The sequence below is a fragment of the Centruroides sculpturatus genome, unplaced genomic scaffold, assembly GCF_000671375.1.
Source record: "Centruroides sculpturatus isolate CEXI.00-Female unplaced genomic scaffold, Cexi_2.0 scaffold185, whole genome shotgun sequence".
In the NCBI taxonomy this organism is placed as follows: domain Eukaryota; kingdom Metazoa; phylum Arthropoda; class Arachnida; order Scorpiones; family Buthidae; genus Centruroides; species Centruroides sculpturatus.
Genome location: NW_019384424.1, coordinates 632,679 through 646,181, shown reverse-complemented (window position 1 = coordinate 646,181; position 13,503 = coordinate 632,679). Strand labels below are relative to the sequence as shown.

The window sequence follows — 13,503 nt, the reverse complement described above, 5'->3', positions numbered from 1 at the left end:
ATATAATTATAATAAAGTTACAATAAATTAAGTTAATATATAATTATATATACAGTACCTAATTTATATATAATACTGTACAGACGATAGTAAACTCAACTTACTCGCCTAAACTCTCTGTAGCGTAGCGCTGGACGGCGGAAAGTAGTTCGGCTGATCATCCACTATTGGTCCAGATTCGATCAATCCTGTCGCGACACGAGTCGGTGATGACATTTTACGAGTCCCTTTTAGCGTCTTTATATGAATACTGTCGCAATTTTTTTGCCACGTTATAGGAATCTCCATTATAGGAACCCGCATTATAGGGGTCTACTGTACTGATAATGTTATATCTTCAAAGCATTTAGAACTGAAATAAAATTTTTGTGTAACCTGTACTGGTGAGGTAAATCTACATAAAGACTAATAGGGCTTGAGCTTAGGGCTCCAAGATACAACACAAAGTATGCAATTGTTAAGTAAGAAGTAGAACATAGTAGTCTGACAACTATTACTTAACAACTGGGTACTGTCTTGAACAGGACAACGCCCACTCTGTTTATTTCCTGGACCTCCAGATCACCTACACATTGAGATGCCTTTCTGCTCACATATACAGGAAACTCACCCACCTCTCCACCTTCATCCCAGCTGCATCCCATGATCCATTTACCTTCAAATTGGCAGCATTCAGATCATTAATATGGAGAGCCTTTTCCCATTCTTCAAGCAAACAGGAAAGAGAGAAGGAGCTACACACTATCACCCAGTACACCACTCAGCATAGCTACTTCCCACACAATATTAAAATTCTGATCCGCAATCTTTCCAACACTGCTTCCATCCAGCTGAATAAACCCTCGCAAAAAGAAACCAAATTCAAGACCATCTATAATAAGTCACTAACCACACTGTACAAAAAAATAGCATGAGGAAACAATTATCATTTGGCATTCCACAGAAGTCCAGCTATCTCCTCTCTACTCTGTAATGCCAAAGACCATCCCAACAAGGACCATCTCCCAGGCATCTACCACATCCCCATCATCGACCATTGATACAATCGCCACCTGCAATACATAGGTGCTACATCTCACCCATTACAGGTCCATCTCAAGGAACATCAAGCATCTGTCAAAAAAGGATTAAACAATACGGCTTTGGCCACATACACATTCATTTCTGGCATCCAAGTGGATTTCCAAGAGACACCCCTACTACACTATGAATTCAAACCACATGTGCTGAAACATCTAGAACAGGTGGAAATTTACAAGGCCACCCACCATAACACAGCTATAAATTTTCAAGATGTTGACTGCTTCCCTTCTGCATGGAAGTCATTCTACAAACTGTAAACCCCCTTCCCCTCTCTTTACATCACACACCCCACCCCTTCACACGTGTTCGGCAATCTCTGGTGTTTTTTGCAGCAGTTTGCTTGCCTGATGATACCCATTTAACACAAGCAAAAACATTCACATTTCATGTTTAATTTTTTTGCTGGTATCTTAGATGTTTGTAGAGTTCATTTTTATAGAACATAATAGTATAAAATAGTAACAATTTAGAAATTTCTTGTTAAAGTTTAAAAAAAATTTATAATATTGCCACTGGCAAGCACATAACTTTCTTGTATTTAGATAAATGAACATAAATTCATGAAAAAGCCTAAGATTTTCATAAAACACAGCTTATTGTAATCTATTTTATGATGGGCTCTTCGGAAAATTTTTTAAACAAGGTCAAGGAGAGATCAGTCAGCATGACCTGGCTAAAACTGCTTAAATATTTAGGCACAAGCTATGAAGGATAAAATTTTTCTTTAATTTATCATTTGAAAATTTTAAAAAAGGGGTCCAAAATCTGTAGCTCAAAGCTCTCAGAAAGTTAGATCTGCCCTAGACACTGACACAGGTTTACAAAAGATTTTTATTTCAGTTCCAACAATTTTTTAAAATAATAGGATATTTGTATGAAAATACAGTGGTTACAATCATCATCAGCTTTTGGAATATAAAATTTAAATAGAATTCAAATTAAGAAATTTATTTTTTGTACAAAATTTTATAATAAAATTTTCAAATTTCTCTCATTTAGGGGAATTTTAGAGTTGTTCCAAGAGAATACAAGAAATCTTTATTTAAAAAATCCATTTATAACATAGAGCTTTCGAAGAATAGTCATAAAAATGATTACTTGTTTGAGATGAGTGATGAAATTTTGGATAAAAATATTCATTTAAATCTTTCAGGTATGATTGAGTAATTTATATTATCATTTGCTATTATTGTAATTATTATTACTAATAATACTTTATTTTTTTTAGGTGAAGATGTACAATATTTTGATCTTTTATACAAGAATGATAAAATAATAATAGTTCTCAATGAGGATTTTCCTGTAGAAAGAGANACTCTTATATTTCTGATAGGCAATATATGGCTCCTGTCATGTTAAGGTTTGGCCAGTCCTGTTATATACTTTTGTATTGAAGCTTTGAGAAATTACTATTATACTAGTTCATAGCAAAATAATTCTGTTATATTTTGAGTCTACCTCAGGAAGTGAATGAATACCTTGATTATGAATTACATAATTTAACCATAGAATTGCCATAGTATCTTAATAATGATAATTTTAAGTTTGCAAAAAGATATTAAATTTAAATTCATAATTAATTAATATTAAAATTTAATAATATATTGCAGATGAGAATGAATTTTTTAGAATTAATAACACAACTGGTGAAATTTCATTAAAATCTAAGCTTGATAAATGTCAAAGGTATGAGCTTAAAGTATTTGGTTATGTTGAAAATCCTCCAAGGAATGACAGTACTGAGGTAAGTTAGATGAGGTAAATTAGATGATTTAACCTCAGTACCGAACATTATTATTTTTAAAGAAAATCAATTTTTTAAATAAAATTTATTGCATTCAATATTTTATATTACTTTAATATTAACTTTAATATTCGTAAATTAAATTAAATTTAATTTATGAATATTAAAGTTTAAAGTGACTAAATGTAAAATTTTAGAAGTGATATTATTAATTTTTTTTAATGAAATATGTTTATATTGTAACATGTTGGCAACATGAGTTGATGTTTGTTATTTTTACAGTTTTGTTTTTGAGTGAAGAAAGTTTTGTTGTGTTTTCTTTCTATATATTTTTTCTATATTTTCATCTTGTAACACGATAACAACATTCAACTCTGTTGTTTGACTTTTGAACATTTAACTTTCAAACTCATTTTTTGGAATGCATTAAGTTCAAAAGACAGGACTACCTGTAGTTAGATTTCTCGATAAAAATAATTAATTTCAAAAAAGAGTGTTTCAGTTAAAAACAAATAGCATAATCTTTATATATAATTTTTTTATGATTGAATGTTTTCTCTTCAATATATGTACACTGATGTTCAAAATTAAAGCAACAAACACAAAACCTGTGTACAATCAACACCCTGAAACATAAGTAAATCAGCAAAGTTCCATCCTATCATGCAAGTGTCATGCAGGTGACACACAAAAACAGTGCATTCGTATGATAAAATATAATATGCTATATATATAGCCAAAGTGTTTCTGACAAACAATCGCCTGCTAGAACAGCTAACAGTAAGGAAGTGTTTCTGATATGTCAATAGCTTATCAGACATGCCTCAGAAAAGGCATTTGGATGATTCACTGTGATGGAGGGTCATACATTTCTTTGTTTTTGCTATGTGCATTTGTATGTTGCTTTAATTTTGGACACAATTGATATATTCAAGAACTTTGATTTTTCAATTTTTGGCTTTTACCTACGGGCATTGAGGACTTTTTTCCCTTACCCATTGTGGGTTTGGCCAGGTCCACAATAGGGATGATTGATAGTGAGAAATGAATCCAAACATATCCAGAACAGACCTATGAAAAATTCTTGAGGTTGCTCATTAGGATTCAGTCCTGAACCTTCCTTAATGGTAGGCCATCTGGCCATCAAGAACTTCATTAATGATTAGTTTATAGGAATTAATATTTTACTTACCTAATCTACTTTTAAAAATAATTTACATCTTCATTTTTGATAGTTTATTATTTATTTATGTCAAAAGATTTTTCATATATAATTAATAAAATAATATTTCAGCAGTTTAATTTGAGTATAATTTTTTTTATACTATACAAAACAAAGGAACAAAGGACTATCTGGAAGTTAGCAAAAATAAACTATTTTTTTTTTTGGCAGTAAGAGAAATACATTTATTAAAGTAATTGATAATTTATTTCCAATCAATAATTAACTAACAAGCATAATTAAAAGTACTGTTAATATTAATTTTAGATAAATTAGGACAGCATTTTCTTTTTTCATAGTATCATCGTCATCTAAGTCTTTTTGTTGATCTTGATCAGAAGTATTGGCAACTTCGTTTTTTTATTTTTATCATAATTTTCTATGAATTACAAAATAAAAATAATTGATAATTTGTTCTAGTGGGTCGCATTTGTTCAGTCAAGTACTGAGTGACTTTTTTCCAAAATTTGTGTTCGAATATCAAATTGTTCCAGTTTAGAACCGTTCAAGTACTGAAATATTGCTGTATTTCATTTGCATTTTTAGGAAGGAAGTAATCATTTGTAGGTTTGTAATACCTATGGTTAAAATAAAGTTTAATAACACTTACCTAAAAATGTTTAAAAAATCTTTACTAAATAGTCTTAAAGGCTAAAATCTGAAAGTACTGACAATGACACCTGGATGATAGGAAAGCTAAGACAAGAAAGAAAAGAAATTACATCATCAGTTTTCATTAAAGTAAACCTGACAAAAGGCACAAAATAAATTGAAAATTTCAATATTCAAAAATTGGTGTGCAAATTTGAGACAACACACATGCTTTCTTGAAGGAAAAAATATATAAAATGATGGAGTTTTATAAACACCATCATTTGATCTCTTTTTTTTTAGGATAAGGATTTCCAAAACTGTTTTAGAGTGAAACTGAAAGTTGTGTTTTATAGGGGATATCCCCAATTTTCAAACAGTGTTGTAGAAGTACAGTGTTGTATGAGGGATACCTGTATTTTAATATAAAACTTTGCAATGCATTTTGATTAATCATGATTAATGTATAATTTATCTTATATATCCATAATGGCCATACTATGGCTTGCAAGCTGCATGCAGCTCTTCTAAATCTTTAATGTGAATACATATCTATTATATAAAATACAATTTAAATAGAGAATGAAACTCTTATATTTCTGATAGGCAATATATGGCTCCTGTCATGTTAAGGTTTGGCCAGTCCTGTTATATACTTTTGTATTGAAGCTTTGAGAAATTACTATTATACTAGTTCATAGCAAAATAATTCTGTTATATTTTGAGTCTACCTCAGGAAGTGAATGAATACCTTGATTATGAATTACATAATTTAACCATAGAATTGCCATAGTATCTTAATAATGATAATTTTAAGTTTGCAANGAAATATTCTTGAAAAGTAGATTTTGTTTTTAGTGAGAAAGATTGTATTGGTTAATATTCAAAATTGTCACTTCAGCAATTTAACAAGTAATTTCCTAAATTTAAAAATTTCTTATATTAAAATATTTTAAACTTTTATTCTAAGTGTAGAGCAGATTTTACAAAAGCCGCATAAAAAAATTAATTCCTATGTATAGAGAATGTTGAGAAAGTCCTTCTTTAGCATGTATATCTAAGAATGAATCATTGTTTGATGGCATTTCTTTGAGGTTGAGAAAGCTTGAAAAAATTTTCTTAGCAAACGATATGAATTTTTTGTTAATACTGTATTGTAGAAATAAGTTTTTGGTAAATAATAATGAATTTATTTTTTTGATGATGCATAATTTTAAATAGCTAAATTTGTCTTACTTTCTAAAATAGTTTCTAAAGATATAATTTCCAAATTCTATATATTAGTCAATACAAAACTTTTTAAAATTTCATTTAAAGTTTTAATATTTTCAGATAAGTTGGATAAGTTTGAAATTGATGAATCTGGTAAACTTAAGATAGTTAAAAAGTTACCTAAAGGTCAACATTTTTTGAAATTACAACAACAAGATAAACATTATGCTAAAAGCAGTCAGAATGTCAGTAAGTATTTTTATTATTACATAGGTTTATATAAATGTTATTATTAACACTGTTCACTTTTCAGAAATAAAAGATGTTGGTAATAATGAAGCTCTTATTGTGATACAGTTTGGAAAACCTGAAATAATAGAAGAAAAGAAGAAAGTGGTCTTTTTACATTCTACTCCATTCTATAAATTTTTTCTTCCTAATGCACCACTAAGTGACTACAATTTTGAAATAAAGGTTAAATTAAATTATTTGATTTTGATAATTATTTGCTACTTTAATTATTTTAATAAATTAATAAATCTGTTTTGCAAACTTTAATAAAATACTATTATATAAAACATTATTTTATCAAAGTTTGCAAATAAAAACGTTAATTAAATTTCAGTATCTATAATGTAATTTATTTGTGAAATGTGATCATGAAGATGATAGTAATTATGTATTGAATTTATCTCAATTTTTACTTATTGTACAGATTGTACTTTTTTTTATTGTATATTGTGTTTTCTTCACACTACAAATATCAAATTTATATCTGTATAACTGGAAATTCAATTTAGCATTAAAAAATTATATTCAACATATAAGAAAAGTTTCAAATAATGTATATCTTTATTATTTATTTAAGGTTATTAGTGATGGCGGTGTTGATGAACAAATCAGGATTAAAAACAATAGTGATATATTTAGTATTGATCCAGTCAATAATGAAATTTTTCCATTAAAAGATATTTCAATACTAGAAAACTTTCAAACAGTTTTAACAGTAGAAGCTATAAATTTTGTTGATGAAAAATTAGACATTTATGTGAGTACAAATTCAGTAAAATTATATTAAAAATTACAATAAGTGAAAGAGAAAAATTTAATTTAATTAATTTTAACAGATATATCAGCTCCACGAAGAGAATTGTTTAAATATTTCTATTTCAACAAACATTTCAGTACTACTGAGTAAATCTCAAATAGAAAGGTATTCATTTGAAATAAAAATTAATTTGTAATTTTTAATGTTAAGAAAAGTTGTGCATTAGAAAAGTCCCTCTTTAATATGCTTATATAAGAATGAGTTGTAGTTTGAGGCCATAATTAATTTTTTTTTTATTTTTGGAAACAAAGGAATTCAAGAATATTTTTATTTTGATTTTTACTTTGTTTTTAAATCTATTCATTATGTATGCTTTAAGCTTGTCAGTTTACAGTAGTTTAGACACAAATATAAAAAAAGGGCATTTAAGATTTTAAAAAAATTAAGAATTAAATAATAAACCTTGTAAGGAAAGATGGCTTTCCTCAATGTAAAAAAAACTGACTTTTAAAAGTTTCAAAACATCTCTCTCTCTCTTTTTTCCAGCAAATTCTTTAATTAAATCAAATAAACTAACATAAAATGGTTAAGCATAGGCCTAAATAAAATCCATTTATGCTTAACCCGAAGAATGCTATTTAAGATAGCCAAAAACGTTAGTTTATTTGACTTAATTAAAGATTTTGCTAGAAGAAAAGAGAGAAAAGTGTTTTGAAACTTATATACAGAAGTTCTAGCTTACTGTGCATAGAACTGACTTTTAATTTAATTATTTTATGCAATATTACCATTACATTTTTGTACTAAGAATGATTAATTTTCTTGTAAAGAATTANGTAATTTTTAAAATTATATTTAAATATTTTTAAATGTGGAATTTTTACAGTATATATTTAAAAAATTTATTATGACTTCTTAATTCTTACTTTTTAAAAAATGCTTTGTGGAAGAGCCCAGGAACATGACTGATTTTCCTACGTAGGAACATTAATAAAGATATTCTTGGAAATATGATCAGCAAAATACCAATATGGAAATAATAGTACCAATATGGCAGAGATAGGCAAACTTATTTTCTTGTGTTGATAATTCTGATACAGTAAATCTTAGATATTATCTATGTACTTAATAGTATTTTGGTTGTTTTATTTCATGCCCAAATTACTGGTCTTTCTTTGTCATTTTCATGTGAGAGTCTTCAATGGACTCAGTTATATTAGTTTGTTGAATATTTTTTCATCATGAAAAATCTTTGCTCAGTTTTGTTTTCCTTCTCAGCCATTTCCATTGCCTGATCAAAGGATTTGGGATTGTTTTTTAATATCTTTCTATGTAAGATAGGGCTCATACCTCTTGTAAACTGATCAAGAAGATATTCACAACTGTGTTCGAAATTCAGGTTAGTTTTGATAAGCACATTAACTACCTCACTAAGTGAATACAAACATCCCACAAGTTCTTTCATTCATTTAATAGCAGCACCAAATCTTAAAGTCTTACCACTAAAGTAGTGTATACAAACTTTTTTAATATACACTCTTTTACTTTATCATACTCAGGATTTACTCTCGGAGGAGCTGAGTTGAATGATAAACTTTTCAATGTGAATTCAATGAAATTCCTACCTTAAGTGACCACTAATTCATAAGTAGTATAGAAATAGAAGACAACACAGAATATAAATAAAAAATGAATCTTAATTAGAAAAAGATTTTTGGAGAATTTTCTACTGTTTGTTTTCCTTTTTATTTGGAGGGGCCAAGAGGCCTTGGCCCTCCTGGATTCACCACTGTTATCGTATCTATCCTGTATATGCTGTGAGTTGTATCTACTAGAGGGACTTCTTCAACATTCTCCATATTTAAAATAATAAATACAATTATCAGATATAATAATAAATATACAAGTTTTTAAACTATTTGAATTTTCAATGAATTAGAGAAATATTCTTGAAAAGTAGATTTTGTTTTTAGTGAGAAAGATTGTATTGGTTAATATTCAAAATTGTCACTTCAGCAATTTAACAAGTAATTTCCTAAATTTAAAAATTTCTTATATTAAAATATTTTAAACTTTTATTCTAAGTGTAGAGCAGATTTTACAAAAGCCGCATAAAAAAATTAATTCCTATGTATAGAGAATGTTGAGAAAGTCCTTCTTTAGCATGTATATCTAAGAATGAATCATTGTTTGATGGCATTTCTTTGAGGTTGAGAAAGCTTGAAAAAATTTTCTTAGCAAACGATATGAATTTTTTGTTAATACTGTATTGTAGAAATAAGTTTTTGGTAAATAATAATGAATTTATTTTTTTGATGATGCATAATTTTAAATAGCTAAATTTGTCTTACTTTCTAAAATAGTTTCTAAAGATATAATTTCCAAATTCTATATATTAGTCAATACAAAACTTTTTAAAATTTCATTTAAAGTTTTAATATTTTCAGATAAGTTGGATAAGTTTGAAATTGATGAATCTGGTAAACTTAAGATAGTTAAAAAGTTACCTAAAGGTCAACATTTTTTGAAATTACAACAACAAGATAAACATTATGCTAAAAGCAGTCAGAATGTCAGTAAGTATTTTTATTATTACATAGGTTTATATAAATGTTATTATTAACACTGTTCACTTTTCAGAAATAAAAGATGTTGGTAATAATGAAGCTCTTATTGTGATACAGTTTGGAAAACCTGAAATAATAGAAGAAAAGAAGAAAGTGGTCTTTTTACATTCTACTCCATTCTATAAATTTTTTCTTCCTAATGCACCACTAAGTGACTACAATTTTGAAATAAAGGTTAAATTAAATTATTTGATTTTGATAATTATTTGCTACTTTAATTATTTTAATAAATTAATAAATCTGTTTTGCAAACTTTAATAAAATACTATTATATAAAACATTATTTTATCAAAGTTTGCAAATAAAAACGTTAATTAAATTTCAGTATCTATAATGTAATTTATTTGTGAAATGTGATCATGAAGATGATAGTAATTATGTATTGAATTTATCTCAATTTTTACTTATTGTACAGATTGTACTTTTTTTTATTGTATATTGTGTTTTCTTCACACTACAAATATCAAATTTATATCTGTATAACTGGAAATTCAATTTAGCATTAAAAAATTATATTCAACATATAAGAAAAGTTTCAAATAATGTATATCTTTATTATTTATTTAAGGTTATTAGTGATGGCGGTGTTGATGAACAAATCAGGATTAAAAACAATAGTGATATATTTAGTATTGATCCAGTCAATAATGAAATTTTTCCATTAAAAGATATTTCAATACTAGAAAACTTTCAAACAGTTTTAACAGTAGAAGCTATAAATTTTGTTGATGAAAAATTAGACATTTATGTGAGTACAAATTCAGTAAAATTATATTAAAAATTACAATAAGTGAAAGAGAAAAATTTAATTTAATTAATTTTAACAGATATATCAGCTCCACGAAGAGAATTGTTTAAATATTTCTATTTCAACAAACATTTCAGTACTACTGAGTAAATCTCAAATAGAAAGGTATTCATTTGAAATAAAAATTAATTTGTAATTTTTAATGTTAAGAAAAGTTGTGCATTAGAAAAGTCCCTCTTTAATATGCTTATATAAGAATGAGTTGTAGTTTGAGGCCATAATTAATTTTTTTTTTATTTTTGGAAACAAAGGAATTCAAGAATATTTTTATTTTGATTTTTACTTTGTTTTTAAATCTATTCATTATGTATGCTTTAAGCTTGTCAGTTTACAGTAGTTTAGACACAAATATAAAAAAAGGGCATTTAAGATTTTAAAAAAATTAAGAATTAANTTATATATATATATTTTTTTTAATTAGAAACATAACAGGAATTTTACAGCAGCAAAATAATTACCAAGAAATGTCTTTTCATATTTTAAAATATTACTTGAAAGATTCAAATAATAATATGAAAAAGTAAGTTAATTCAAAAAAATATAAGATTAAGTTGATATATTTAAAGAATTTACATATTTAATCTAATTTATAATTTATATTCCTAATATTTACAGTTATGAAATAATTTCAACAATACTACATAATAAAACTCTTCTAACTTACAAAGAAATGAAAGATAAGTAAGTGAACTAAACAATAATAATTTATACTTAGCTAGATGCTTCTTAACTTTCACAACACTATGTCATCCCACTAAGAATTATTTATTAACTGTAGAACATTTCCAACTTGTTCTAGAGGCCATCTTCAGGATTTTAAAAATCGTGGAACATTGATAACTGTTCTTTTTGTATAGAACAGTTAAGACACACTAATACACTCACCAACGTTAGCAATGAATTCGGAAAAAGTTGAAATAGAAGTATCCTTATGGGCAGATGTGTAAACAATAAGGATGCCACAGTATTACCCACAACATGGAAATATATGGTCAAAAAGAACTTATTAGAGAATAGTGCATAGTGTCCATACAATCAAAAACTGATATTGTAAATGTAATTTATTGTTTTCTTTATTTTTCTTTTTTTCTTTTCTATCTTTATTTTGTTATTTTAAATTGTATATATATTACTGTAATTTATTCTTTGAATTCAAATAGTTTGATATTCCAAAGAATTTTGTATTGTAAATGTGTTATTAACTGTTCTATACAAAAAGAACAGTTATCAACATTCCGTGATTTTTATAAATCTGAAGATGGCCTGTAGAACAAATTGAAAATGTTTGTTACAGTTAATAAATAATTCACGGTGGGATAAAGTGTTGTTGTGGAAGTTAATAATTTAAACATTTAATTTTTCTGTTTATTTGCTGAAAATATCATTTTCAAAATATTTAAAAATAAAAATGTAATAATATATTGTAATTTTCTTGATTTAGATTTACAGATGTTCAACAACAAATTCAAAATAGTTTTGGATCATTTAAACTCACTTCCTTTTTAAAAGAAATTAGAGACAAGGATGAAAATGGAAACCACTATCATTTTATGATGATTATATTTGGGTCCCTGGCAGCATTTTTACTTATAATTATTATAATATCCTTCATTTTCTCTAGACTCAAGTAAATATATTTGTTTTTATTATGTCATTTTTTATCATTATTATTATTGCAGTAATTATTTAGAAATTAATATTAAACAAAATTAAGTTTTTTATTTATAATAATAAACTTTATTTAATATAAATTCCATTATAATTTAATTTATATTAAATAAAAAAAACTCTTCAGAATTATTTCAGTGTTGATAAATTTCTTATTTTGAAAATGGAATAAAGACATCTTGTCATAAAATATGTATATCTATTGATTAAAATCCTAGTAACCATGGTATTATTAAATTCATTTCTGAATTTTTTCAAATAAATTTTTTAATAAAAATGAACATTAAATACTACAGTATAACTTATATCTTACAAAAATTAAAAGTATTTTTAAGACATCTTAATCTTTTTGTTGGTTAATAACTCAATAACTGGGATCTGTATTTAGAAAACATAGATTTATTCAGAGATCAAATTGGTAAACCCAAGATTGGTACATCCAATGCCTTTGAATGTACAGTACCTATCTACCTAGCTCAATCTACCCAACATTCAATGGTGTTGTACTTAGGGTAACAAAGGGAAAAGAGGTCTAATACAAAAGGGGTCTCATTTACAGATATATGAACAAAGGGCTTGCATAGCTCCACTTGGCAATGACAAGATTTGAATCTCAATACCCTCTCTCAAACTGAAGTTGTCATTCTCATCAGGCAATTCAATTCACAGCAACAGAAATTGTGCTTTTCCTGGTTAAAGCTTTTATAAAGACATTTGCCAACATTTCACTCATTTGTAGGTATTCGATGGTCAATTTTCTATAAAGGGTATGACAAATAAAATGATGCCTTACATCAATGTGTTTGGCCTGCGCATGCTATGTATGGTTTTTTGCCAGATGAGCATCCTGGCTATCACAATTTATGGTTATTGAGGTCATGAAGGATTCTTCAAAAGTGTATAGCTTCCATTGAACCTTCTGTCAATGCCATATATTCATCTTCTACACTCAAGAATGCAATGGTGTGCTGTTTGCACGCTTCCCATGATATTGCAGTCCCTCCAAGCTTAAATACATATCCAGTATAGGATCTTTTATCTATGATGCAGTTCCTTTCAAATAGCATAGGATATGCTTAGCAGCTCTCCAGTATTTTTCACTGTAGCAATTATTAAACTGACTAAGTGTACCTACCAGTGGCGTGCCGTCATTAGAAGCGTTGGAAGCGCCGCTTCCCTCGTATTCTCTAAAAAATAAATAAATATTAATTTTAATTATATGAAAATAATCACACAATATTTTATTATAACCGCATTATGTATCTTATTACAAATTTCTATACTACACGTGGAAAAAACCAAAAAAAAAAATTGCTATTGTATATTAGAATATTAGTGGCAGAGTGTAATCTCCTGTATTTTCAGATTACGAAAAGCCAGATTTGCGCATGCGCTTTACAGAACACCAACCTCACCCGGTTTAGCCGGTGGAAGCCTACGACCTTGGGTGAAAGCTGCACACATATAAAGATTACAATTCTATCAAGGACCGGTTCTGGG

At 27.2% G+C, this 13,503-nt stretch overlaps 2 protein-coding genes and 1 long non-coding RNA gene across 3 annotated transcripts in view; all 3 read left to right on the top strand.

Annotated features, from left to right (window-relative positions):
* LOC111619491 overlaps window positions 1-2,442 on the top strand; it is an 11,819-nt gene extending 9,377 nt beyond the window's left edge. Inside the window, exons 4-5 of the mRNA XM_023361220.1 lie at window positions 2,083-2,236; window positions 2,312-2,442. Coding sequence (XP_023216988.1) covers window positions 2,083-2,236; window positions 2,312-2,442 — 285 coding nt within the window. The remainder of the gene's footprint in view (window positions 1-2,082; window positions 2,237-2,311) is intronic.
* A 3,529-nt stretch (window positions 2,443-5,971) lies between these two features.
* On the top strand, window positions 5,972-7,064 carry LOC111619501. The gene is made up of 4 exons (XR_002755762.1): window positions 5,972-6,101; window positions 6,166-6,326; window positions 6,721-6,900; window positions 6,980-7,064. It is a non-coding gene; the product is annotated as an uncharacterized LOC111619501 (long non-coding RNA).
* Window positions 7,065-7,950: 886 nt separating this feature from the next.
* The window catches only part of LOC111619490, a 9,249-nt gene continuing 3,696 nt past the window's right edge, over window positions 7,951-13,503 (top strand). The window contains exons 1-8 of the mRNA XM_023361219.1: window positions 7,951-7,963; window positions 9,348-9,476; window positions 9,541-9,701; window positions 10,096-10,275; window positions 10,355-10,440; window positions 10,757-10,855; window positions 10,951-11,016; window positions 11,777-11,962. Of these exons, the coding sequence (XP_023216987.1) occupies window positions 7,951-7,963; window positions 9,348-9,476; window positions 9,541-9,701; window positions 10,096-10,275; window positions 10,355-10,440; window positions 10,757-10,855; window positions 10,951-11,016; window positions 11,777-11,962 (920 nt within the window). The remainder of the gene's footprint in view (window positions 7,964-9,347; window positions 9,477-9,540; window positions 9,702-10,095; window positions 10,276-10,354; window positions 10,441-10,756; window positions 10,856-10,950; window positions 11,017-11,776; window positions 11,963-13,503) is intronic.